Source organism: Vulpes lagopus, chromosome 6 (assembly GCF_018345385.1).
Source record: "Vulpes lagopus strain Blue_001 chromosome 6, ASM1834538v1, whole genome shotgun sequence".
NCBI classification, from domain to species: Eukaryota; Metazoa; Chordata; class Mammalia; order Carnivora; family Canidae; genus Vulpes; species Vulpes lagopus.
The window spans coordinates 99,677,536-99,704,473 of NC_054829.1; the positions used below are offsets into that span (position 1 = coordinate 99,677,536).

At 37.3% G+C, this 26,938-nt stretch overlaps 1 protein-coding gene across 3 annotated transcripts in view; it reads right to left on the reverse strand.

Annotated features, from left to right (window-relative positions):
* SLC39A8 (solute carrier family 39 member 8) overlaps positions 1 to 26,938 on the reverse strand; it is a 74,819-nt gene that overhangs the window by 16,735 nt on the left and 31,146 nt on the right. For all 3 annotated transcript variants that reach the window (XM_041759052.1, XM_041759050.1, XM_041759051.1), the window contains exons 4-6: positions 24,284 to 24,453; positions 23,053 to 23,175; positions 22,175 to 22,342 (exon numbers count right to left, since the gene is read on the reverse strand). In XM_041759052.1, coding sequence (XP_041614986.1) covers positions 22,175 to 22,342; positions 23,053 to 23,175; positions 24,284 to 24,453 — 461 coding nt within the window. The remainder of the gene's footprint in view (positions 1 to 22,174; positions 22,343 to 23,052; positions 23,176 to 24,283; positions 24,454 to 26,938) is intronic.

Here is a 26,938-nt window from a genome sequence, read left to right on the forward strand (position 1 = left end):
CAGGATGGCTCATCAGTCAGTTAAGCGTCTGACTCTTGATCTCAGTTCAGGTCATGATCTCAGAGCTGTGAGAATAGAGCCCCACGTCAGGTTCCACACTGGGCATGGAGCCTGCTCAAGATTCTCTCTCTCTTTGTCTCTGCCCTTCCCTCCCTCATTCTCCTACTATAAAAATAAAAAATAAGGGCAGCCCACGTGGCTCAGTGGTTTAGCGCCACCTCTAGCCCAGTGTGTGATCCGGGAGACCAAGGATCAAGTCCCATATCAGGCTTCGTGCATGGGGCCTGTTTCCCCCTCTGCCTGTGTCTCTGCCTCTGTGTGTGTGTGTGTCTCTCATGAATAAATAAATAAAATCTTTAAAAATAAATAAATAAATAAATAAATAAATAAATAAATAAATAAATATTTTGAAAAATAGCAAATGTAAAATTTTAGTGGGCTTTGGTTTTATTACAGTATCTTCTAGTAATCTTAATGTACTTTATAGCTGATGGTTCCTTTGTCCTTCCTCTGGCCCAGAAAAGTCAGTCTCAGATTACTATAACCCAAATGAAACTTCATATATATAAGAAAGAAGAAATCAATTTTATCGGGAATCCCTGGGTGGCTCAGCGGTTTAGTGCCTGCTTTCTGACCAGGGCGTGATTCTGGAGTCCCAGGATAGAGTCCCACATCGAGTTCCCTTCATGGAGCCTGCTTCTCCCTCTGCCTGTGTCTCTGCCTCTCTCTCTCTCTCTCTCTCTGTCTCTCTGTTTCTCATGGATAAATAAGTAAAATCTTTTTAAAAATCAATTTTATCTTTACTGTATGCAACCAAACATAATTCAAATGCACTTAGTCTCTAGTCATCTGGTTTTGGAAAATCTCTTAACTATTTCCAAAACTCCCCTTGCTAATGAAAACAACTATTAACAGGAAAATAACAATTTCCAGAAGCCTTGAAAATTGTTCCCTTTCCCTCCATCCCTTCAGTGGAATGTGAGTAAAGTTGTTTTGGTCTTTAGGAGTTGAAATAATTGCCTTTCATTTTCAGTCTGGGACCATATCATTTTACTGTCTTGAAAAAAATTACTTAGGAGAAATCTGACAGGTTTCAAGAAACATGCTACTATTTTGCCAATGGAATTTAAAGTATACACTAATTAAGTATTTGCAGTTATCCTAATGGACTATTTACACCACTCTAAAAGGTTGCCTACTGCTCCTACAGATGGGAATAGCATTAATGTTCTCTGACACATTCGGGAAGCAGGATATCATTTCTTATAAAAAGCCTGTATAATGTGCGCCCCAACCCACACAACTCTCATTGTTACTGAGAAGTCTTAAAGGGAGTCCAGAGGCACCAGGAAATTGGTTAAGTTTTAATGTAAGCTGAAGAATGTTGCCAGGCTCTTGAAAAGTAGTTTTCCCCAAATCCAGAAATATCTACATAGCTCAGCCTCAAGGCTTCCAGAATAGTTCAGACAAGGGAAAGGGGTAGGTTGGGGTGTGATAGAGGAACCAGACCCATGTGGGAGCTGCATTGTGTAATTACCATTTGACATGAGTTATGTCAAAAGAACTGAAATGTAGAAGATCCCACCCAATGTAATACAAATGACTGATTAACCAGCCATTAAAAGAGGAAGGAGTGCTTTCTGATTGGCAGAGAAGATCTAGAAATGCAAGCCACTTAGGGCAAGAAGCTTGGGGAAAGTGAAAAGAGGCAAAGAAAGAGAGATGACAGGAGAAATAAGAGCGAGAGCTAACTGTGGTCACTGTGACCGAGTAGATAACTAGGGTGTTAGTGGAGGTGTTCAGAAATAAGGAATCAGCCAGGGATAGAAAGGAAAATGAGCAACAGAAAGTTGGAAATAAAGAGCTGTTCTCTGTGAGGGGGCAGCCAGCAGCCCGATCTATATTTCAGTAGTTCAGAAAAATAGAGGCCATCTTTACTTCATATTTGGAAAAGGGGGAGTGGAAATGTACAGGGGATAAGGGTACCAGGACCTAGTTCCCTCTGAAGATCTGCTCACCAGTTTAAGAAGAATTATGTGGAGAATTGAGCATGAAAGATATAGGACATACACTGGCACAGAATAGTAATAATGATAACATTAACAATACAAGTTATTTACTCTTCCCAACATCCCTAGGTGGTTATTATTCCCATTTTCCAGATGAGAAAACCAAGGTACAAAGAGGTTAAATAATATACCCAAAGTCATACCTCTAGAGAGGAGCAGAGACAGGATTTAAACATCTATGCCAAGCAAGCATGCTCGTGATTTCTAGGAGATGTGGAATTTTATTTTCTTTCTTGTTCACCCCAGTTCACCCAGCATCTAGCACCCAGCATCTAGCACAAATATTCAGGTGCAGGCACCTGAATATTTGTTGTCCAAAAGGCACCCTGAATACTTGTTGTCCAAAGAAATGTCCAAAGAAAGGTGGAAGAATAGTAAAAGTACATTTCCTCTCACAAATCATTGCCATGTGAAGCATCTACTCCGATCTCTCCATGGAGCAAACATATGAGCATTCATACACAACGTGAGAAGGGGGTAGAAAGAAGAATGTTCATTAGTCAATTCCAAATTGGTTCATCTACATGAAAAAAAAAAACACTAAAAGTACAGAAGCAGTTCTGTTGTCTTTTGTTTCCTTACCAATCCTCTGGGACTAAAAGCTGTAGGTGTCAAAAGCTCCTGGGGGCATGTTTGTTTTCATTTCAGCCCAGAGTTTAACATTAGTAGGTGTTCGGTAAGGGTGTTAAAGAGCAGAAGATTTCTATCAGCAGCCATCTTGCATCTCCCTCTACAAGACTCACCTCAGAAGACTGATGGAGAAGGAGGCATAAAAATAAGAGTAGTAGCAACAAATGCAACTAACACTGAGGAGTGCTTACTGTTTGCAGAGCATTCTCCTGAATGCCATGAGATGAGTACTTCTAACCCCCTAATCACAGATGAAGCAATGAGGATGCCACTGGCAATGACTTGACCAAAACCATACAGCTAACAATGGAAAAGCCAGGATTTGAACCCACATGATTTGGCTCCTAACCCCGTGCAATAAAAGCCAGAGACTGCTCAAAAGAACTGTTTTTTCCAGGTAAGAATTTCTGAGTTCAGTGGTTTATTATTACAATAATAGATTATTTTACTGCTGTTGCCAGCCTCCATTCCGTTAGGTACCAGTGATTCAACTACTTCTGGTTTTGAGTAGAATACACTAAGCTGATGTTCTGAGGTTTGCTAACACTTCATATGCACTGAAAAGAATTCCAGTCATTGCAGGGAAAAGACACCATCCTTAGGCTTTCAAATCCATAATCTGTTGTTTACAGATCACATTATGGATAGAAAAATGTAGTTGTTTTCTTAACTATGCCTTCCTGAGTTTATTACATATAACAAAATGTAATTTTAGAACCAGGCACTTATTTGAGGTTATTGGTATATTTAAGTGCTAGAACACAAGAAAACTTTGAAGAAAGATTTACATCTTGAATTTTCTCCAGTATCCTGGTATACCAGCATTCACTGTGCCCTAGCTACTCTGACCTTTTTTCTATTGCTAAAACCCACCAAACTCTTCCCCCCACCCCAGAGAGCTATACTGGCTGTTCCCTCAGCCGTGACCTTCTTCACCCTCATCTTTGCACGGATAGCTGCTTTTTATGGGTTCAAATTTTAGTTTAAATGTGTCCCTGACCACCCAAACTAAAGTAGCCACCCAAACATCATCACGCCACCACATTTTAATTTCTTAAACATCATATGTAACACTAGGATACTGAGCTGTGAGACCCACTGGAATAAAAAGAGTGTCAGAAAGCAGGAATATTTTCTAATTTGCCACAGAATTTCCAGGGCATAGAACAGAGCATGGCACTGGGGAGGTGATCGTGTGATACGTGACAAGTGAGTGAACAACAGGATGAATAAATGAATACCATCTCCTGCCCTTTAATATAGGTTCACTGATTTGACCTATAGACTAGAATGTCATTCCGAATATGCATATTATCACAGAAGTCCTAATTTAAAATTGCCATTATTGGGATGCTGGGTGGCTCAGTTGGTTAAATGTCTGACTCTTGATTTCAGCTCAGGTCATGATCTCAGCGTTCTGGGACCAAGCCCTGCGGTGAACTCCACACTCAGAACAGAGTCTGCTTGAGATTCTCTCTCACTCTGCCTCTCCCTCTGCTTGTTCATGCATGCTTTCTCTCTCTCAAATAAATAAATAAATAAATCCTTTAAAAAAAGATTACCAATATTGTTTTAATATATACATTGCATGACTGAAATTTTGGTCAAAGTCACAAAAAATATACAGAGAAAATGGGGACTATTTCTTCCCAGTAAAGGATTTTTGCAAAAAAAGTAAAACTACCTCTAGATTAAGTATTTGTTTTGCAGCCTAGAAAACTATTGATGATGATCCCTCACCTCTGTTTTTCTGATACATACTTTATAACCTAGTAATTAAAATGAATGAACTAGAAAGTATTAGACCAAAGATCTGCAAGATTTACTGAACCTGCAAAGATCATCTTTATTGGCACTTTCTCAGCTATAGAACTTTTTTTACTTTAATGCACTTTCATTAAGTTGCTATAAAGGTTAAATAAAGTCATTTTCATTAAACAATTTGGTATTCTTAAGAAGAAGACTCAATAAAATAAATTTTGTTCTTTTTTTACTTTTAATACTCTAATACCTGATAACAGAAATATAAAGCAATAATTTCTCAACCATTTCAAAAATCATTAGACTCACACATTGGGCTCTGTCTTCTCTACTGATAAGAACTTAAAACTTACAATATAAAAAAAAAACTTACAATATATCTAAATAAATTGATCCACTGATTAAAACAGCAAGCAAAGTTAAACATAGGAGAAAGTCACCACTTAACTAAAATAAGTGAGTTATTAACTTAATTGGAATGAGATCCTCAGAAAGAGACTGAAATCCCCTATCTAAAAAGTAGACACATAGTAAAATCAAATTTTACCACCCAATCAATGATCTGATTCTAACTTGTTGGTACATTTGTTAAGAGTGAACACCTAATTCGATCTTCAAACACCTCCAATTGTATTTTTATTCACTAAGATTATCAGAGAGGTATTAATAGTTATAAAAGTGATATTTTGGACTGGACACGTGCCTCAGACATAAAACTGAATAGATATGAATAGAGAGACAGATAAACAAATATCAGGCAGCCCAGGTGGCTCAGTAGTTTAACGCTGCCTTCAGTCCAGGGTGTGATCCTGGAGATCCAGGATCGAGTCCCACATCGGGCTCCCTGCATGGAGCCTGCTTCTCACTCTGCCTGTGCCTCTGCCTCCCTCCCTCTCTCTCTCTCTCTCTCTCTTTCTGTCTGTGTGTGGGTATATGTGTCTCTCATGATTAAATAAATAAAATCTTTAAAAAAAAAAGATAAATATCTACAGATTAGTGAATGTGTGTGTGTAACAATCTGCTAATACTCAGTAGTGTAGTACTGTCAAACCAAAAACATTTTGGTAAGACCACACTTCATTTGCAAGATGCTTTCACTTTGTAATCTTTCTAATTTAGAATATTTATTTTTAAATATATGGAATAAATACAGCCTGGAATATTTGAATATAGAATAAATTCTACCTCCCCAACTGCTTCTCCCTGAGACATAAATTCCATTTATTATAATAAAACAACTCAAGCTTAGGCAAATTTTCCATCATGCAATCCACTGAGTAAAAATTACTTACCAGGTCTTGATCCATTAGTCCCAAACTGCAAGATGTAGCATGCAAAGAATATAGTACTTTATAAATATTTTCAAATAAGCAAATAACAGAAGTCAAAGAAAAGACAGAGGCCTATGTTGGCTAGTCTGATATTTATGATATGAACGTCCTTTATAATGCAATCTTCAAAAAATTTTGAAAAAGCTGATGTTAAAGACACACCAGCAATAGAATATGTATTTACCTTCTTTCATCGCTCATGCTGGTTTGTAATTGGGCTTTCTACACAATAGAATTAAGCAACTTTCTGATGTCCAGAATAATTTACTTGAACCTCCTAAATTTCTTCCTCACTTATAAAAAGAAAAATGTGTTGGCATTCATTCTAAATTTTTTTTATCAATCAGCATGCATGACAGAGCAAGACAGCAATTCTTCATTATACTAATAGGGGGAAAATTAACTTGACATCAAGCCTAATTGAGTAAATTCTCACTAATTCTTCTAAATAGGGATAAGTCCTGCTTGATTAGTGAAAGCAATTTAGTATAGAGTGTGTTTAGATAAATACACTATTATTGCTTTCTAGAACTCACACCAACAAACGGCTTCCACAGCAAGCATGGTGGAGGGTGGGTAGAGGTCCTTAAGAAAACCTGCCACATTGTATGTATAAGAATAATGTAGCATATCAATTACATAAAAACAACTTGGTTATTATTTCTTTAGATAACTTAAAAACCTTAGATGCATCTTGACTACAAATTGTTCAAAAGCAATTTTTGTAGATGCTGCCAAGATACTCTACAGCCCAGCACATAACCTAGCATATAAACAAAATATAACAAATAATAATTCATCACCTAGGACAGATTAGTAGAATCAAAAATAGGGAGGTTTCACTGTGCAGACAATCCTCAACTCACCACAAGTTGTACTCCAGAAGCTCACCTCTAAGTTACTTGTTAGAAACTGGAACACGTTATAGCAATGTTCCCATGAGGAAGTTAGTCTCATGTGTGTGGAAGGAACGTGGACTTGGGACTCAGGGCCATAGGAAGGGATTTCATTATAGCTTTGCCATTTATTATCTGGGTGAACTTGAGTGAGTGATTTAAGAGTCTTAAATTACTCATGCATAAATTAATTTAATACCCCTTTTACAGGGCTGTTGTATGAATCAAACATAATAACAGCTATAAAGCACCTACTATACAGTGCTACCCACTCTTACCCTTAGGCATTTATCTTCTTTTTTCAAATATCTCTTTATATCAGAGAGGATTAGTTGGGAGGTTATAGGAGCATTTCAATGGGTTCATGAACCCCTTTAAATTGTATATAATAATTGGTGAGTATGTAGATTCTTCTGTTGTAAAAGTTAATGCGCTTCATCAAGCAGCTTCCTAAGGGGAATAATTAAGAATGCTCTGTAGGCACACTTCCCTAAATTTTTCAAAAATGTAAATGGCCAAATGTTTAAAAATAATAATTGGAAGTATCTTCTGCAGGTTTGTTACCATTTCATCAAATCTTATTTACCTAGCAACCTCCCACCTGTCCTTCAAGATGGTAAAGCATCACCTTCTCAGGAAAGCACCCATGCTCACTTCACTTGCACCACTTCCCACCCTAAATGTGCCACAACTTTCTCAGCAACTTATGTACACCCCACTACAGTACTCATCACACTGTATTCTAACTATTTTTTTACATTTCTATAAGTAACTGTAAGGAGTACCAAGTACCTGGTAGATGCCTGTCAAGTACATAAGAATTTTTTTCTCACAAAAATCTACCTAGATTTGGATTTCATCAAAAGTAGTCATTTTAGTTGATGAGAAGCATGCAAATCAGGAAGCAACTTAGCTTTGTTAAAAGAGTGTGATTAATCTACACTCAATTAAATTATGACCTTTCTGAAATTCAATCTCCTCATCTATGAAACGGAGATCATCACACTTACTACCAATCAAGGTTGTACATGAGTAATATTTGTTAAGTCCTGAATATACTTCCTGCACATAATAGGTACCACCACCATCACACACCGAGTAGCGCCATCACCCTCATTGCTGTGAATTATTCAGGAGTGACAAGTATTAAAAATCTAACATGAGTATTAATGGGTTGCTCTACCTGATACTATGTTTTAGAGCCTAGAGAAAAGAAAATCTGCGCAGAAACAGCCTTCCAGGAGATAGAGTGCAAAATTATGTTTCTGGAACTTCAATGTAGGAGCAAGCTACTCCCGTATGTGACCACCTGGCTCCCTGAATCCTCTAGCCTCCGAAGGTAGCAAGCACGTCATTCTCCCTGTCTGGAATACTGTGGGACTCTATCCAGATGGACTATTGCTCTGTCTCACATGTGTGCAAAGTGGTGCCCAAGTTTGTGGGCGTCACAAGACTGTAAAGGTCTACATACCCATCCTTGTAAGTAAGGACACAGGCTCAAGGCTGAGAATTCTGCCTTTCTGCTCAGCAATCTGTTTCAATCTGTTCTGATCACCACATTAACAGAGTCCAGTCCAAAACTTTTCCATTTTTCCCCGACCCCATACTCTTTCACTGTTACTTCCCACCTGCCTGAGATGGAAGTTGTCTCACGTTCCTTCTCCTCTACTCCACAGATACTTTCTTCACTTTCCACTCCATCTCAGAATAGGACCCCTTCTCATTTTCATGATCAGTAACTCTACCTGTGTTCTAATTCCCTCTTTGTTTCTTTTCTAGGAATTTGCTCCAACAGATATTCTTACCATGACTTCCATTCTCTTCTGCATCTTTAGCTCTCCTTGTCCACTCAGCTTTCCCCGCTGTATGAAATCTCCCTTGGATTTCCCAAATATTGTTTCTCCCTTCAATGACAAACTCCTCGAAATAGTTCACGTTTCTAGTCTTTTTCTGTATTTATTAAATCTGGCCTTCCTCTCCTGACAGCCAACTGCAGCATAATAATGCCTCCAAAGGTAGCTATATCTGGCTTCAGAAGCATTGCAAATGTATGCATTCTTTTCCAAAGCCTTTTCAAAAACACCGAGGAAGGAGTTACTCAACATTTGGCACCACTTCTAAATATCCCTCAGAACTCTCTCCTTGCCCGTAATTCCAGCCATCAGGGCAGATTTTCCCAAACTCCTCTTTCTTGAAAACTCTTCCAAGATTTTCTCTCCCCACCCCACACTAGTTCTCCATCTTCAGATAAACTTATTACTGTGGACACTGATCTATTACTCACCTTCAATACTCTGTGCTGGAGTTAAAATAAGCAAAGACACATCTTATCAGGGAAGATCTACTATATAATGGGGTACCTATACAGGGTTTCTTCAATCACAGATGGAAACTTGGCACCACCTCATGCCTGGCCATTTTCTTCCAGTTTTTCTCTCTAATGTCCCTGAAGATAGTACTGCCTAGTATACAGGACTTTATCCACCAAAGTCTCTTCTAATGAACCTGGACTTTGGGAATTTTTTTCTGAAAGGTAAGCAAATCAACATTCAAATTCAATTCAACTGCCTACAGATCCTTTATTCAAACTCACTACTTGGTTTTGTTCTCTGCAAATTGTGATGAAAGTTCTGTTCTCCTCTTCTATTCCAGAAACCTTCATTAATATAACTCTTAGCTATAAATTGCTCCTGCATTGAAGTAAGCCATCTACTTTTGAATCTTTAAAATGTTTTCTGACCATATCTTCATAGGAGATAAAATGCATAAAATGCTCTCCTCTTTCCAGTTGACAAGTACTTAAAAACTTGGCATATATATGATCACACAAATTTCTACCAAGGCTTCCTTTCCAGAACTGCTCAATATTCTGCCATTGAACTGAGGACTTTATGGCTTTGAGTCCTCATACAACATTCACTGTTACTCTCACCTAAATCCCCATTGCTTCTCAGGAACATGGTGATGTTTGATAGTATGGCCATAGTAGTAGTAGGATTTAATATTTACTGCATATCTATACTTATTCATTATTTTTTAAATATTTCATTTAATCCTAGTAATAATCCCGACTGGTAGAGATTTTTCAAACTTACAAATGAAAAAGAAAGTTTTAGAAAAGTTAAGTAAACTGATTCGTTGTCAGAATCAGAATTTAAACTCAAATCCATCTGACTCAAGTTCTTTTGATGAAACAAAGTTTTAAAAGTTACTAATCAATTACATCTAATAAATAATACTGTAGTTCAGAAGTGAAACTGTTTTTTTGTGAGAAAATAATTTATTCATTTAGTCTTTCACCCTGAATAAAGACTCCTCAATTCTAAAAGAAAAAAGTATTATAGATTATCAATATTTGGCTATAATATAGGAAAAGAAAAAATCCAATAAAACCTAACACTGAGAATGACAGTAAATTCTGAATAAGAAGGAATTTTCTTAATCTAATTAAGGATATCTATTAAAAAACTAAAACAAGCAACCTACTGAATTTAGAAGCATTCCCATCAAAGTCAAAAACAAGACAAAATGCTGACCATCACAACTTCTATTCAGTATTATCTCAGGAATCCTTACCAATGTAAGGAGAAAAGAAAAATAAGAATTTTTTGCCCAATTGGAAAAGAAAAAAAAAGTACTTATTTGCTCTTCAGTGTCTACATAGAATATCCAAAAGAATAAGCATTAAAATACAAGAAATAATAAGAGAATTCAGCAATGCTGCAGGATACAGTTACTAAATGAAGTTTATCACTTCTGCATACCAGTAATATTCAATTAGAAAATATATTAGGGGGGCACCTTGCTGGTTAATTGGCATGTGACTCTTGTTCTCAGGGTTTTGAGTTTGAGCTCCATGTTGGGTGTAGAGATTACTTAAAAATAAAAATCTTTAAAAAAAAGAAAAAGAAAATATAGTAGGAAAAGGATAACACTTGGAATACCTGCAAGGCTACAAATAATTAGGAATACATCTAACTGAACCTCGCTTTAAACTTAAAAAGACTCATGTGAAAAATCACAAAACAAGGAAAATCTGAAATATTATAAAGATGTCAGCTGTCTTTCAACGGAGCTCTAAGTTCAATGTAATGTCAATAAAAATTCCGAAACTCCGTATCATACTGATACAGAAGAACGAAGATAAATTTCAATGGAGAAAAAAAAAAAAACAGGAGTCTTGTCTTAGGAGATTCAATGCACACTAAAAACTATAATAATTAAGGTAGTATGGTATTCGGCCAGAAATTTTTTATACAGATAAACAAAAGAGAATAGAAAGCCCAGATACAGATGCATTGATCTATAGAAAATTGATATATGACAGAGATAAAATGATCTATCCTATAAAGAAGCTAAGATAACTGATTATCTACACAGAAAAAAAAACTAGATCTTTTTCTTATATCATATACAAAAATAAATTCCACATGGGAAGTTAAGCTTAAAACTTTTAGAAGTATGGAAACATATCTTCTTTACTTTGGCAAAGGGAAGGTTTCTTAAACAAGATTCAGAGCATAGAAAATCTGAAGAAAGTATTAATATATTGACCTCATTATAATTACAACTTTTTAAAAAGATTTTATTTATTTATTTGAGAAAGAGAGCATACCAAGAGTGGGGGGGGGGGGCAGGGCAGAGGGAGAAGGAGAAGCAGATTCCCTGCTGAACAGGGATCCAGGGCTCAATCCCAGGACCCCAGGATTATGACCTGAGCTGAAGGGAGAGACTTAACCAACTGAGCCACCCAGGCACCCCTAAAACTTTGTAAAAATGAAAGGCAAACCAAGTGAAAAGAAGTCACAGACTTTGAGAACATATGTGTAATCCATTTACTCAATGAAGAGTAGGATCTAGAATATATATATATATATATATATATATATATATATATATATATATATATAGGTGGTAAGTGATTAATATTAATTAAGTGATTAATTAATCACTTAAGTGATTAATATTAATTAATTAATATTAAGTGATTAATATTAATTAAACCTGCAAATGTCATTTGCAGGAGTTTTATATATAATATATATATTAATTAATTAATTAAGTGATTAATATTAATTAAACCTGCAAATGACAAAGATTCTTCAACCAACCTTCAGTCAGGCTCCCCTGAGCCCTCTTGTCATCAAGGCATCAATCTGGGTTTCTGTGTGTGTCCTTGCAGGGTCCAGTTGTAGCAAGAATGTGTAGAGTCAGTTTTGTGAAAGCTCCCCTATTCTTGATGTCTCTTCTTAGTGATTTCCTATCCATTGAGCCCTTCACTCTGCTCATTAGCTACAAATCCTCAACTGGCTTTGCTGTATTCCAAGTTGAGTCCAATCCCCATCCTCTATAGAGTGGACCCATATTGTTATAGTCTGGACTAAAGTCTTTTTCATCATTTTAACAAACATCAGAATAATTTTTTCTTTAATGTAAATTGATAAAAAAACTCAACAAAAATATGTGAAATAGGTGAACAGGAAACACAAAAATAAACTTATGACCAATAAGCAGATAAAGAGATGCTCGACTTCACGAGTAATCAGAATAATACAAAGACAAATCACAAAAAGATAACATTTCAAACTCGTTAAAATCAGCAACGAATTTTTAAGTCTGAAATTTCCAAGTATTGCTAAAGATATGAAGAAAAAGTGAATTCTTTTCTGCTCTCGATAAGAATGTTAAAAAAAAGCATGACAGTTTAGAGAGCAATTTTTTAGTATTCAGTAAAACTATATGTGTATATATGACCCATTTCTTACAAGTCTAGCTATATACCCCAATCTTTCTCATAGATGTTCTGCAAGACAAGTCTTAATGCCATAAGGTATCCTTCATGCTTAATAAATTATTTTCTCTTCTGTGCATGTACAATGATATTAACTATGTACCAGCCTCAAAAGATGAGAGAAAATAGTCACTTTAAATCATTTTCTTGTCTTACAAAACTTGTCTCACAAAGCTCAAGCTGAGAAAAGATCAATGATTCTGAATCAGAAACTACCTAATGTCACCCAAGGGCATTTAGAAATGTGACGGTAATGGGGGCTATTTTTCCCTTGTTATTAATGACTGGAGTGCTACGTCTGACAAATAGCACCCTGAGCGCCTTCAATGTTTAATATCCTTCAATGTACAGGGCATTTTAACACAAAGAATTGTTCTGCCTGAAGTGCCACTAACACCCACCACAGTCCTAGACAGACTCTCCATGGAAACTGATGAGGCATGGATAAGAATGTACATTGCACGAGCACCTGGGTGGCTCAGTAGGTTAAGCACTCGATTCTTGATTTCTGCTCACATCATACATGGTCTCAGGGTTGTGAGATCAAACCCCACAATAGGCTCCACACTGGATGTGGAGCCTAGTTAAGATTCTCTCTCTCTCTCTCTATCTCTCTCTCTCTCTCTCAAAAAAAGAATGTGCATTACAGCACTGTTGTTATAGCAAAAAGCTAAAAGGAAAAAAATTATCAATGTCATGGGAAATGGATAAACAAGTAGTAGTAATATCATGCAGTTAAAATGAAGTAGCAATATAAGTACTAAAATATGGGCAAAAAAAAGCAAGTTATACAATGAAATGTCCAAAATACTATTTTTACTTAGTTTTAAAAATGTGAAGTTCAATATATCATATGGATAAATAGAAATATGGATATGAATAGATATGGTAAGATTAAATTCACAATAATGAAACTGATGTCATTAATATATACATATGGTAGAATACTATAAAGCAATGAAAATGAATGGGTGACTCTTATAAGCAACAATATAAATGAACTCCACAAATGTAATATTGAGCAAAAGAAGGAAGATAACAAATGATTACATAATTTATGAAAAACTACCATATAATGTTAGAACTCATAGTAGTTTCCCTTAGGAGGAAGGGTTATAATCACTAAATTGCTGGTGATGTCCTTTCATGGTGTAGGTGATGGCTCTAGGAACAAATTTACTTTGTAAAAATTTATAGAGCTGTACAAAGATGGCCTGTTCACTTTTCTGTATGTTTTGTCTTGATAAACATGTTTATTTAAGGAAATTTAATCATCTTTCCTCCTTTCATCCTGCCCCCCCTTTTCAGGGGTCTCTTCCTAACTGTGTTTCTATCAATGACACCATAGTTTTTTCTATAACCCAGGTTCATGCACTCATTTTTGGTCTTTCAACCCCAGAAGACCAACTCTTGCCAACACTGACAAATACTAACTGGAACTTTTATCAGATTTATTTTTCCTTCTTTCCCACCAACATCAAACAGATCTTGTTTTCTGTCTTACTCCGTGTTTTATAAATCAAGTTCAAAACCAAGACGTTTTTGGCATCTTAGCCTGATACCTCATAAAAGGCTTCTTTCTGTCCACTGTGAGTAGGACCTTTTGAGAGTATTTTAAGGATTCTTTGACAAACAATATGTAGGACAGGAATTACTCAACATATCTCTGGTAATTTCTAGGGAAGCTGAGAAGACTTCTCTTGGAAAGTCTTGTCTTTGAACATCTTTTCTCTCCTCTTTTACTTCAAGATATTCATTCATTCAACAGAAATTAAATTGTGTTTGTATTCATATACAAAGGGAAAAGAAAGCCCTAAAAATCTTCAACTTCTACTCAAAAGTCAAATTTAATAATATTTTAATTATGCTTACATGGACTTGATAGCACATATCAATTGATTAAAATTATAAATTTCATGAAGAATAGTAACCCTTTAAATCTTCTTTTTTCCATTTAAATCTTTATCAGGAAACTACCTTATATTTTCCCCTTTCATCTGGATACCATAGCAGTCCCTGACTGAAACCCTTAAGCAACAGTCTGTCTTTCAAATAGATTAAATAGTACAGGTTTGACTACTTTTCAAAGCACTTTCATATACATTAACTTATTTGATTCTCTCAGCTGGTCTAGTAATTGGTAGTACCAACATTTTTTGTTAATGTGTCAGTGGTAATACCAGCCTCCCTGAGTGAAATCAGAGATGTCCTAGCTGGCCAAATGATTGGCTCATTTAAGGAGTCCCAGCAGATAACCCTAAGTCCCTCCTTAGGGATTTCCTTTAGGAACATCCTTAAGAATGTCCTTTCAAATGAACAGAATGTGTCATAGTGTGACAGATACAACTGGATCTATAAGTGCACAGCTGAACAACTCTGATAAAGAATGTGGGGTGTGGGATACCTAGGTGGCTCAGCAGTTGAGTGCCTGTCTTCAGCCCAGTGTGTGATCCTAGAGTCCTGAGATCGAGTCCCATGTTGAGCTCCCTGCACGAAGCCTGCTTCTCTCTGCCTATGTCTCTGCCTCTCTCTCAGTCTGTGTCAGTCATGAATAAATAAATAAAATCTTTAAAAAAAAGAATCTGGGGGACAAAAACTGGTATCATTCAAATGGCAAATTAAATTAGACTTTAAAGTTTTAGTCCATTAAGTGAGAGTAAATGTTTCAAACTCCTTTAGTCTATTTAACAGAAAGTCAATGTCTGACTTGAAAGCATTTATATCTAGAAGGTTGTCTTTATTATCAGATGGCTTTCAAGTTTTAAAAATCAAACTTTAGTTTTTAGAAAAAGTACTCAAGTTATAAAAAAGGTAAATAATGGAGCTGAGAAAGCATGAAATTCTGTATGTTTTAGCCTTTCAATGTGTTACTTTGTGTTTCCCAGTGGAAAAATGCAAATAAATTCAAAAGCCTTTATGACTTAGTACAAGCAGGCCTTTTGGAAATGTTGATATGTAAATAATTAAGCATATAGATTTAGAAGTTATTCCCAGAGGAATGAAATTTCCACTGATAGGATTTTATGAGATCACTATGATTGTAAACTAAGAAAAGAGAAGGATAAAAACTGATGAATGGGAGTAAAGAAACATATATTTATCATAAGCATACAGTGTGCCAGACACTGTTGCATCGTTAACCCAAAGTAAATTATTTAATTTTTGCAAAAAATCATTAGCTTAAGGATTTTTGCTCATCATTTAACGGAAGGGCAAACAAAGGTTCATTAATTGATTTTCCTTAAATCATATAATGAACAATTTATAGCTGAAATGTGAGCACTGGCCCATGTCACTCCAAAACCCTTGCTTCCTCCTCCACATCCAGTTGCCCTACAAGGAAAAGGAGTTTCAGAGAAAGCACCGGGAAAGTAGTAGCTAAAATGGCAAGAGAAGGTAAGTATAGCATCACAGAAGCCACCTAATGAGCAATTATAAGCAATGGCTCCCAGTGAAAAATCTGCTGTTATATTCCTAGTGTTCAGCCAACAAGAAGTACTCAAATATGTGCTAAACTCTAGGAATTTCTCAAAAAAAAAATGAGTGTTAAGAATATAGTGCACTGTCTAGAAAAATCACTCGTATCACCCCAAAGAGAAATTTCAGAGAACAGGTACTGATTTTTTTTAAGTAATACATGATTAAATATTTGAGAAAATGATGAAAAAGAGGAAGGTGCACATAAAGACTAGTTACCAAATGGAAATGATAGGCAGAGTAGCGCAGGATAAGGGTTAACCAGATGGACTTATGAATCAGGATACCTGTATGTAAATCCTACCTTGGTACCTGTGTGACCTTGGTTAAGTTACTTAACTTCTCTGTACATCAGGTTCCATATCATTAACATGGAGATAATAATCATACTTAATGTCATAGGATTGTTACTGAAAGGAGTAAATGAGTTAATATATAAAGCACTTAAGAATGTCTGACAAAAAGTCTTCAGTATTAACTAGTCCAACTTCTTCAAGAAGTTGGACAGTGCAGGGAAGGAGTAGGGTTGAAAATCTTGGGGAGAAGCAGAGTCAGGAGAAAAGATTACTTTTGGGTATAAAAGTCTTGAGCATGTTTGTAGACATAGGGAAAGGAGATATTCTGGAAAAATGAATGGAAGCAAGAAGAAGCCATGGGAACAATGGAAACTTTTAGAGGAACTGGCCTTAACAAAGAGAAAGGATACAAGTCCTGACAAAAATGAAAAGGTGGAGAGCAGATGAGGAGACAGCCGTTTTCAGGATGTAACAAATAAGGTAAAACAGCAAAGTTCACAGATTCTAAATAATGATCTCCATCTAAAGGAAGCAATGGTAGGAGTGGGAATCTTGCAGAGCATTGAAAATATTTTAGAAGATATTTTCAAGATATTTCAAGATATTCTCGAAAATTTGAAAAGGTTCACTAGAGATGCATAAAAGTATAGTTAATATCAGTGAAGTGTGGGCTAAATTCAGAGAGGATTCAGTTATCAATGTTTATGACACAAAGACAAAAGCCAGATAAAATGGCCCATGCATGGGGCAAGAAGCATTGAGACGGATCCAGTGAGAGCAAATTTCACTGACAGTCAGATCTACCCAGAAGTCCCCTTCCTGACAATCTAGGAGCATCATCTGTCTGACACTACACCAGCTTTTCCATAAACACCAGTTAATCAAAGTCAACAAAAATCACTTCTGGATAATTTTATTACTTACATGGTTTTCCATTTTGATTAATGCCTAATATAACCACATATAGGAAAGTAACTGATTTCTGTTTTCCAAACAGGTCTTTGCTTCCAAGACAATGCAGCAAGGCAACCACCCAAGTGATGACTAGAGATTTGCCCTTTTTTTAAAGATTTTTATTTATTTAAGAGAGAGAGAGAGAGCAGGGGGAGGAGCAGAGGGAGAGGGACAAGCGGACTCTGTGTTGAGCACAGAGCCCCACATGGGGCTCAATCCCACTGCCCTGAGATCATGACCTGAGCTGAAATCAAGAGCCAGACCCTTAGCCAACTGAGCCATCCAGGCACCTGAAATTTGCCCTTTGAGAATATTGAACTAAAGAGACTTTCACTTGGAGGACACAAAGCAAACTGAAGGCCACAATGACACACAGTGCTGAAGACAGGGATATTAAGTGAGAAATGCACAGTGCCCCCTCCTGCTCCCACCCCACTCCCAACATGGGCAGCCAGGAATGCACACCACCTTTGCCCCCTCAAAGTGAGAATGGAGAAATACCAGCCATCCAAGAGAAAAAAGACCAGTAGACAAGCCCCGCATCCATGGCTTCCTGATCAGGTTTTTCTATCTCATACTTAATTTAAAAAAGAATGCTGGGATCCCTGGGTAGCTCAGTGATTTGGCACCTGCCTTTGGCCCAGGGAGTGATCCTGGAGTCCTTGGATCGAGTCCCACATCGGGCTCCCTGTGTGGAGCCTGCTTCTCCCTCTGCCTGTGTCTCTGCCTCTCTCTCTCTCTCTCTCTCTCCGTCTTTCATGAATAAATTTTTTAAAAATAAAATATTTTTAAAAAATAATTCTTTCCACATTTCACTATATTTGTTATGTTATGAAAGGGCATAAAGTTTGTCTGTTCTATCCCATTGATGTGTACTCAGTACTTAGAATAGTGCCAAGGACATATTAGGTGCTCAGTAAGTATTTGATGGATGAATTAAACGTATTTAACATCTATTGGACCCTCATAGAGACCCAAGCACCTCAAAAATGTTCTCTTTGTATTTGGAGAATGTCACTTCATGTCAGTTATTGACAAAAGAAGTGTCCCTAACATCACCACATTTTGCAGCTATATTTCACTTCACTGCACCTCAATTTTAAACATAAAATCGCTGATTTTAATGTTTCTTCTATTAGGAAAAAAAAGTGAGTCCTATCACTTTATATTTATTGGCATTGATTCCTAAATAAAAGCACAAGAGATTTCCTTTAGAAAAAGACTGATTACAGACTACAGGAGAAATAAGCCAGATGGTCCCTCTAGTGGCCTAGAAAAGCTAACACTCTCCTGAGTATCTAACATTCCTAAGGAATCAACACCTAATAAAAATACAGTCCTTCTAAAGCTGTAGATTCAGGTGAAAAAGACCCATTTGGCTGCACAGATACTGAAATGACTTCTCCACAGGGTTACATAGTAGTCAAAGAGAGAAAAGAACACAGCAACACAGCCGCAGTGTTACACCTAGTGGCAATAACTGAGTAACTGTGTTCTCCTATAACTGCCTCTTATTATTCTCCTATTACTTCCAACTTTTCCTGGAAATATGCTCTTCCTGTGTACAAGTACCTGTGTGCCCACATGCACACACACACACATACTCCTGCACACCACATGGATTGTGATGCCTAATATTTACTGGGTCTGGAGCAAGGGTCACTAACTTGTCTAAATATTTTAAAAGTTATTTATATATTTATTTAGAGAGAGAAAGAGCACTCAAGTGGTTGGCGGGGAGGGGAAGAGGGAATGAAAGAATCTCAAGTAGACTCCGCACTGGGCACAGAGCCTGACACGGGGCCCAATCTCAGGACCCTGAGATCATGACAAGAGTCAAAATCAAGAGTCAAGAGTCAGAAGCTTAACTGACCGAGTCACCCTGGCACCCTCCGCAGTCATTTCTATTCAGAATATCGATGGAATTGTGCCACTGGTCTCCAAGATTGACGTCACGAAGTCCAATACTATTTAGCTTCCAGTCCCCTTGTATATAACCCATTTGATTATTCTCAAAGATTTCAGAACATTCTTTTCTCAGATGTTTGCATGGCTGGCACTTCTTTCTCATTATTTAATTATCTGTTGATCTCTGAAGAGACCGACCCTTCTTGATCAAAAAAGAAGACCCCACCGGTCACTCCCACATCATCATATTTTATTTTCATCAAAGTATTTAATGCTATGTGGTATTTTCTTGTTTTACTCCTCTCTATATTGTCTACTAAATAAATGATAAGCTTCATGAGAATTCATTTGCTTCTGAATCCCCTCTGCCTAGGACAATGAGTGGGTACTCAATAAATGCTTATTGGGTAAATGAATGAAAGCCTGTGTACTAGCATTACTTGAGAAGTAGAGTAAGAATAGCTTTTCAAATGATATTTCTAAATTATGTGAAACAGCATCATGTGTAAGATCCCATTTTTGTCATGGTGTTTATATTTACTACAAACCTGTCTTATAGCCATAGTAAATCATAAATCAGAAAACCAAAAACTTTAAAACTAAAATCAAACTTTTGAGCATTTCAATTTATTTGTTCTCAGAAAGTAATGGCTGCAGGCCAAATTATGTTCTTCCCTTACAAAAATTAATACTTATTAAGAGTTAAGTCATCATCTCTTTTTTTTAAGATTTTATTTATTTATTTGAAAGAGAGGAGAGAGAAAGAGATGGAGGACAAGTAGGGGGAGAGGCAGAGGGAGAGGGAGAAGCAACTCCTCACTGAGCAGGGAGCCTGATGTGGTGCTCCATCCCAGGACCCTGAGATTATGACCTGAGCTGAAGGCAAATGCTTAACTGACTGAGCCACCCAGGAGCCCTAATGTCATCATCTTGATTCTAGTAGAGCCATGACCCAATAATCTGGTAAGGTATACAAACGTGCAGGCTTCTGTATCAGTTGGCCTCTATCTTGATCCAAGCTTTGCCATGTAGGAGCTACGTATCCTTGGGTTTGTTATTTAATCTCTCCAAGCTACAGTCTCTGAATTATGACAGTACTTGTCTCCCAGGCTATGACTAGGGCCCAAGGAGGTCATTCATTTAACATTCTAGGCAGAATCCCTGAGCATTAATACATGTTAGCTATAATTATTGTAAGAGATTATCTACTTGAACATTTTCATATTCTCTGCAAAATCTTGGCTGGAAGTATCATTGCATGAAATAATTTCCTCTGTTAGCTCAGTGCAAACACAAAATGGCCTCTTCAAACACACTTGAGATTTTCCTTAATCAGGTGGGGCAAAGTATATGACTGATCATGTTTTCTTTCCAGAAGGAAACTCAGGTCACTTGCCATAACCTCTTCCAGATATTTTTTTCTAATTTTTGTTTTTTCTTGGCTGCCTTTCTCTGATTTTATTTTCAATTTTTCCTTTTTTTTTTAAGATTTTATTTGACAGCGAGAGAGAGAGCGCACAAGTAAGCAGAGTGGCAAGCAGACAGAGAGCAAGAGGAGGAAGAAGCAGACTCACTGTTGACAGAGAGCCTGATGCAGGGCTCAATGCAATCTCTCAATGCTGGGATCATGATCTGAGCTGAAGGCAGATGCTTAACCAACTGAGCCACCCAGGCACCCCTCAATTTTTCTTCTTTATATTGTGTTTAACTTTGTGGCTTATGGATCTACTGTTTACCAACTAAATGACCCTCGAGAATTTATTTTCCTCATCTGTCAAATGAGAATTGTTGTGGGGACACCTGGGTGGATCAGCAGTTGAGCGTCTGCCTTTGGCCCAGGGCGTGATCCTGGAGTCCTGGAATCGAGTCCCACATTGGGTTCCCTGCATGGAGCCTGCTTCTCCCTCTGCCTATGTCTCTGCCTCTCTCTCTCTCTCTCTCTCTCTCTCTGTGTGTGTGTGTGTGTGTGTGTCTGTCTGTCTGTCTCATGAATAAATAAAATCTTTTAAAAAAAAGAGAATTGTTGTGAACATCAATGATCTTGTCACCTAGTATCCCTTTTTCATAACCACTCCTCTACTCCATCCATATGCCCTGCAGTCATACAAGGTAGCCAACCCTCTAGATTAGTCTAGAAGTGGACATCTAATTCAAGCCAGACCAAGGAGGCACTTGCCAGGAATTTTGGATTTATGGCTGAAAGAATCAGGTCAATTTCCTTCTAGTGGCTGAAATTGTAAAACATAAAACTCAGGAGTTGCTAGTGGCTCTGTTTCCCACTTACAGAAGGAGCCAGTGCACAATGAAAGAATGACTCTAACATACAGGCAGGAGGAAGACAAGGAGTTCTAATGGTTCTGATCGTTCCTAGATTCTTGCTCTTTCTCTGGCCTCGCTGTTGCATCAGACAGCCCACTATCTTTCCAATAAAGTTTCCTTTCTGCATAGATAATTTGGGTATGATATCCATCACTTGAAACCAAAATATTTCATATGTAGAAAATAAACCTTATTTTGAATAACTGTTATAAAAGGTAAATGAGATAAAACAATTAGTATGCCTAGCATACTACCTGGCATATAATATCCACTCAACAAATGATATCTATTAACATTATTTAGAAGGTGGGGATACAAATTCTAAATCAATTAATTAATGAACACAATTTTAATAGCTTACAAATCTTTTTTTCTTGCAGTTCTAAAATTACTCTAATTTTTTGGTTTGGGATCTTGAAAGAATTCCAAAATAAGAGAAATGCTCTGATTAAGTTTGCTACATGTTACTATATAAATCTAAGTAACTCACACATATAGTTAAATAATCTTAAAGAATAATGAAGTCTCAGATCCAGTAACTCTCAATTTCTTGCTGAACTCACTTGTTTAGGGTATGGAGGAAAATTAGAAAAAGAATATAGACTTACATTTCACTTATCCCACATATAATAGAATAAATCAGACACATTTAAGTGTATAATACTGATTTGGTTGTATTGACAGAAGTCTTCACATTATATAAAGGATGCAATATAGTAAAGAGAAAATGGAATCACCATACCTGTAGAGATACCACACTGACATTATCAAAATGGATGTGTCCATTAGGCTCTGTGACAGCTGGATTTGCATAACAGGTCACACCATTGATGGCAGGTAATGTTTTAGGTTGATGAGTTTTCTCATGAGAAGGACCAAAGTCATCATTTCTAAAGTGGGTATGATCATTCTGCATGAAAAATTTTAAAAAGGAAGAGGAGATTATAAAAATAAAAAAATGATGGCTCACACATACAAGAAAGTAGAGAATTTAGTGCTTTTTATTTGTAAGAGAAAATTTGTATATCTATTCTGTAAAGTAATCTTTTTAGATTAAAAGTATCTTCATTTATTAGATTCTGTTTTTTCATGTTAGGGTACCTATGCCTTGTTATTTTGATGAACATGAATGAATGCAAATTGGGCACATTTTTCTTAACATTAAATTGTTGGTCCTTTTTCCAAATTCTACACTGTGAATCAATTGCTTCTCTTATACTTTTCAATATATTGACTTTTCTTTCTCCTGACATTTACAAGTCTAATAACTGAGCTGTTCACATAATTATAAGAGCAAAATTCCTGGGGCACCTGGGTGGCTCAGTCAGTTAAGGAACTGATTCTTGATTCCAGCTCAGATCATGATCTCAAGGTTGTGAGATTGAGTCCCATGGCAGGCTCTGCGCTGGGCATGGAGCCTGCTTAAGATTCTCTCTCTCTCTCTCTCTCTCTCTCTCTCTCTCTCTCTCTTCCTCTGCCCCTCCCCTCTGCTCATGCTGTCTATCTCTCTCTCAAAAAAAAAGGGTAAGAAAAGAATAAAATTTCTGTCATTTGCCTATAAAAATATATAACGTAGTTTTAAGGAGTCAAACATCAAACATTTCAATAAAGTCTATTTACCTGACCATACGTCTTTAATAACATCTTAAGCACTCTTTCAAAAAAGAAAAGTATGTAAAATCCACCAAACACAGCAACTGCCTTCTCAACATAGTTGTCACTTTTGGGATTGAATCCAAATGCCTGAGAGAGAAAAATATTCAGGTAAAACCAAGTAACTTAACCTGTTTTCTGGAATAAAATACAAAATTTTTCAGTGTACAATTTTCACCAAAGTTCTAAATCCATCTCAGATCAGGTAATATTGGGAATTTAATCACCAAAGGCAAACAAAAGCTCTGAAATTTAAGTAACCAAACTGTAAGAGATCACAGAGGAGTCTTATAACCAGAGGAAGTTCTATTCATAAAACCCCAGAGTATCTTATAGTTTCCTAGCTATAAGATAGTTTTCTATCTTATAGTTTCCTACCTTCATCAATGTTTGCCTTGCAAGAGCAAGCTTTTAGTAGTAAAGAGGAAGCATTGATTCCCACCTTTCCGGATAATATTAGATCTAGGTCATGAAGAAAAATGAGACATTGATAATCCATTTTCTCTAAAAGTAATATATTTGTCCATCATACCCAGATTCAAATTCTTAAAGGAAACATAACAAGCCACTTGGATTACTGTTTTCCCAAAAGAGATCCTTTTAAGCCTAGAGGATCCTGGTTGGTCCTAAAGAGATAAAAAAACTCAAGGGCTGGATCTGAGAATGAAGAATAAAAGATTTCTTTCACACACACACACGAGAATGAAATAATCCACTGTTTAAAGGACATAGGGCAAGAGCTAGAGTTTGAAATTATAAAGAGTCAAGGTATTCCTAACAGACAAGACACGCGAACTTTAATAAAAGCTGTAGTAAATGTCTGGAGACATTTGGTGGTACATCTTCAGTAAACCTGACACCACAGGCTCTTTAGAAAATAAATAAATAAAGTCCGTAGAAAAATTACATTTGCCAAATGCAAGACAAAATAAAGTTTTCAGGCCCTTAGAGGTGTCCCAGAGCTGTCTGGGCACGTCCTGATGGCTGGCCTCCTAGAATATTAATTTTATCTCTGACACCAGTATCCCTTGTAGCTTGAGACAAGCTTTTTCATCTGCTGTGATTCAGCTTTCTCTTATCCAACACTATCAACCAGACCATAAAATGCTGTGAGAATTATAGAGCCTTAAAATGTACAAAGTGCTAAAACATTTAAAAGAAACAATTACTCACAGAAACAAATAGCTATCATCCTTACCTCTGGAATAAGCTGGAAAATGGCATTTGAAAATAGAGTCCCAATAGCTAGACCAACGAAAAAGGTCAAAATCTTTGGGAAATAAGATTTCTTTATCAATGGAGTCAAAATCAATCCGAGGAGGGATGCCAGATTAATAATTGTCACTGACAGGAGTCCGTATCCCCAAACTGTAGATCAAAGGGAAAGAGGAGAAATTAATCAGAACAAAGGAGCCAAATGAAGTCATACTGTACATGAAGCTTGAAACAATCTTTTTCTTTGAAAGCCTGAAACAGATATCTTCTTTAAAATAAAATCTTGGGGCACCTGGGTGGCTCAGCAGTTGAGCATCTGCCTTCGGCTCAGGGTGTGATCCCAGGATTCTGGGATTGAGTTCCACATTGGGCTCCCCACAGGGAGCCTGCTTTTCCCTCTGCCTATGTCTCTGCCTCTCTCTGTGTCTCTCATGAATAAATAAATAAAATCTTAAAAAAAAAAATAACAAAATCTTCTCAGTGAAAATTGTACAGAAAACTGTGATATAAATATAGAATAATAAATACAAATAGTAACATAGCTTTACGCTGTCATCAGTCCTAAATCACCACTACAGGCACAAAGAAATTTCTAGCTCGCAGGGAATTTGGAGAACATCTGGAAGAGTGTGACAAACCACCTGAGGGCTGCAGGTTCAAAGTCACCTACTTTCATCTGTAGCTCAAAGCCTGATTTAAAACTTAGCCTTTCAGAGGAACAGAGTTTCAGGGAAAAGGTACAAAGTGATGGGTGGAGGGTAGGGGTGGAGATGGGTGGGTCTGGTTAGCTTCAAGGTGACCATAGTTGCTGACAATGTGCTTGGCATAATCACTTGTCTGCAGGCGCCTGTGAAGTGCACCTCCTTGGGAAGGCAACACCTCACCCAGCTGGGGCCTCTAGGACCTGGACACAGCCCAGTGCAGTGAGCAGTCACGAGGGGAGCACGTGGGGACCAGAGAGAGCTGCATTGCACAACTCACCCTGCTGAGCCCAGATGAAGGCGAAAATACGCTATATGGTGAGGACTCCGGTGACAGAGGAGGTGGCAAGTCTTTCAACTCTCTGCCCCTAAGGTCTGGTATCCAAAAGTGCTTAATAAATATCGCTGACAATGAAATGAACGAATGTTATCCTAAGCTTTATAGCTAATGGTAGGTGTGACCTTTATTTCCTCCAGATTATTCTAGAGGGGCTGGTTTAAGGATACGACAGGAAAGCAAGTGAAGCATGCTGTGTGAACCCAGGACACACTGGGACGGCAGTGCAGGCTGACATAACACGGGCCCCTGGAACCGTGCAACATGTGGCTTTGCCTGTGCCCCACACACTGAGCACGAAGGACAGCGTGAACGATGAGAAAGCTGCCTCAGCACTGGCACTTCTTTAAAATGCCCAGAAAACATTTTTAAATGCGAGGCCTCTTTTCTCATTGACAGTCTCAGTAGAGTACCATAGCAACACTTACTTTATGAGGGTTTGCCATTGCCAGGTACCGTGCTAAGAAACTGATATGTATTAATTAATTTGATCATCACAAAGCCCTGTGAGGTAAGTACTACTATTGCCTCCTTCATATAGTTGAGGAAACCAAAGCATATGGAGTTCAAATGAGCTGCCCGAGTCATGCAGATGGAAAGCTGGATTTTGAACTCAGGCAGTCTGGCTCCAATGCTGACATATTTTAGCAATATGCTTCATTACTCCTGTAGAGGTATTCTAATTTTTAAAAAGACCAAGGGATTCAATGAAACTGTAAGTATTTTACATTGTGCTTCATGAATACCAGATTGCTCACCATTATTCTAGTTCAAGCAATTTTATCTACATATAAACAATCTAAGCAAATGTTTATGGAGCCTAGCAGACCAAACCATGATTCCTGCCAAAAGGGAGCCCAGATCTTTGCTTGGGGAACTGGTAAATGTATAGGCACATAAGCACACAAAACAATATGAGGTCATTTGTCCTGCATACCAAATGAAATGAACAGAAAATAAATGTTACTCTGACCACAAGAATCTTCATAGCACTGACCATCCCTTTATCTTCTCCAGATGCTTTCCTATCAGTTCCAGACCCCTGACCAGGTCCTGCAAAGTCATCTCATTGGAACTATGAAGGTCCACCTCATTCCCATTTACTACCTTATCACCCAAAACAGTACTAGCTACTCCCCTCAGACTCTCCACTTGGAGAGAGCTCTCAATCTCACATCTGCCTCCATGGTATAATGATGTATAGTTTCCCTTAACACAAATAGCCTTCTATCCTTTCACTAACCTATACGCATTCTTCATTCAACAAATATTTATAATCTCATCCAGTAGAAGGATACATACATGCTGAAACATGCTAAAAAAATCAACTCTCTGTCCCTAAGGCCTGCTATCCAAGAGGTGCTTAATAAATATCGCTGACAATGAAATGAACGAAAAAAAAATCAACTCTCTGTCCCTAAGGCCTGGTATCCAAGAGATGCTTAATAAATATCGCTGACAATGAAATGAACGAATGTTATCCTAAGCTTTATAGCTAATGGTAGGTGTGACCTTTATTTCCTCCGGATTATTCTAGAGAGGCTGGCTTAAGGATACGACAGGAAGACAAGTGAAGCATGCTGTGTTACTCAAAAGAAGT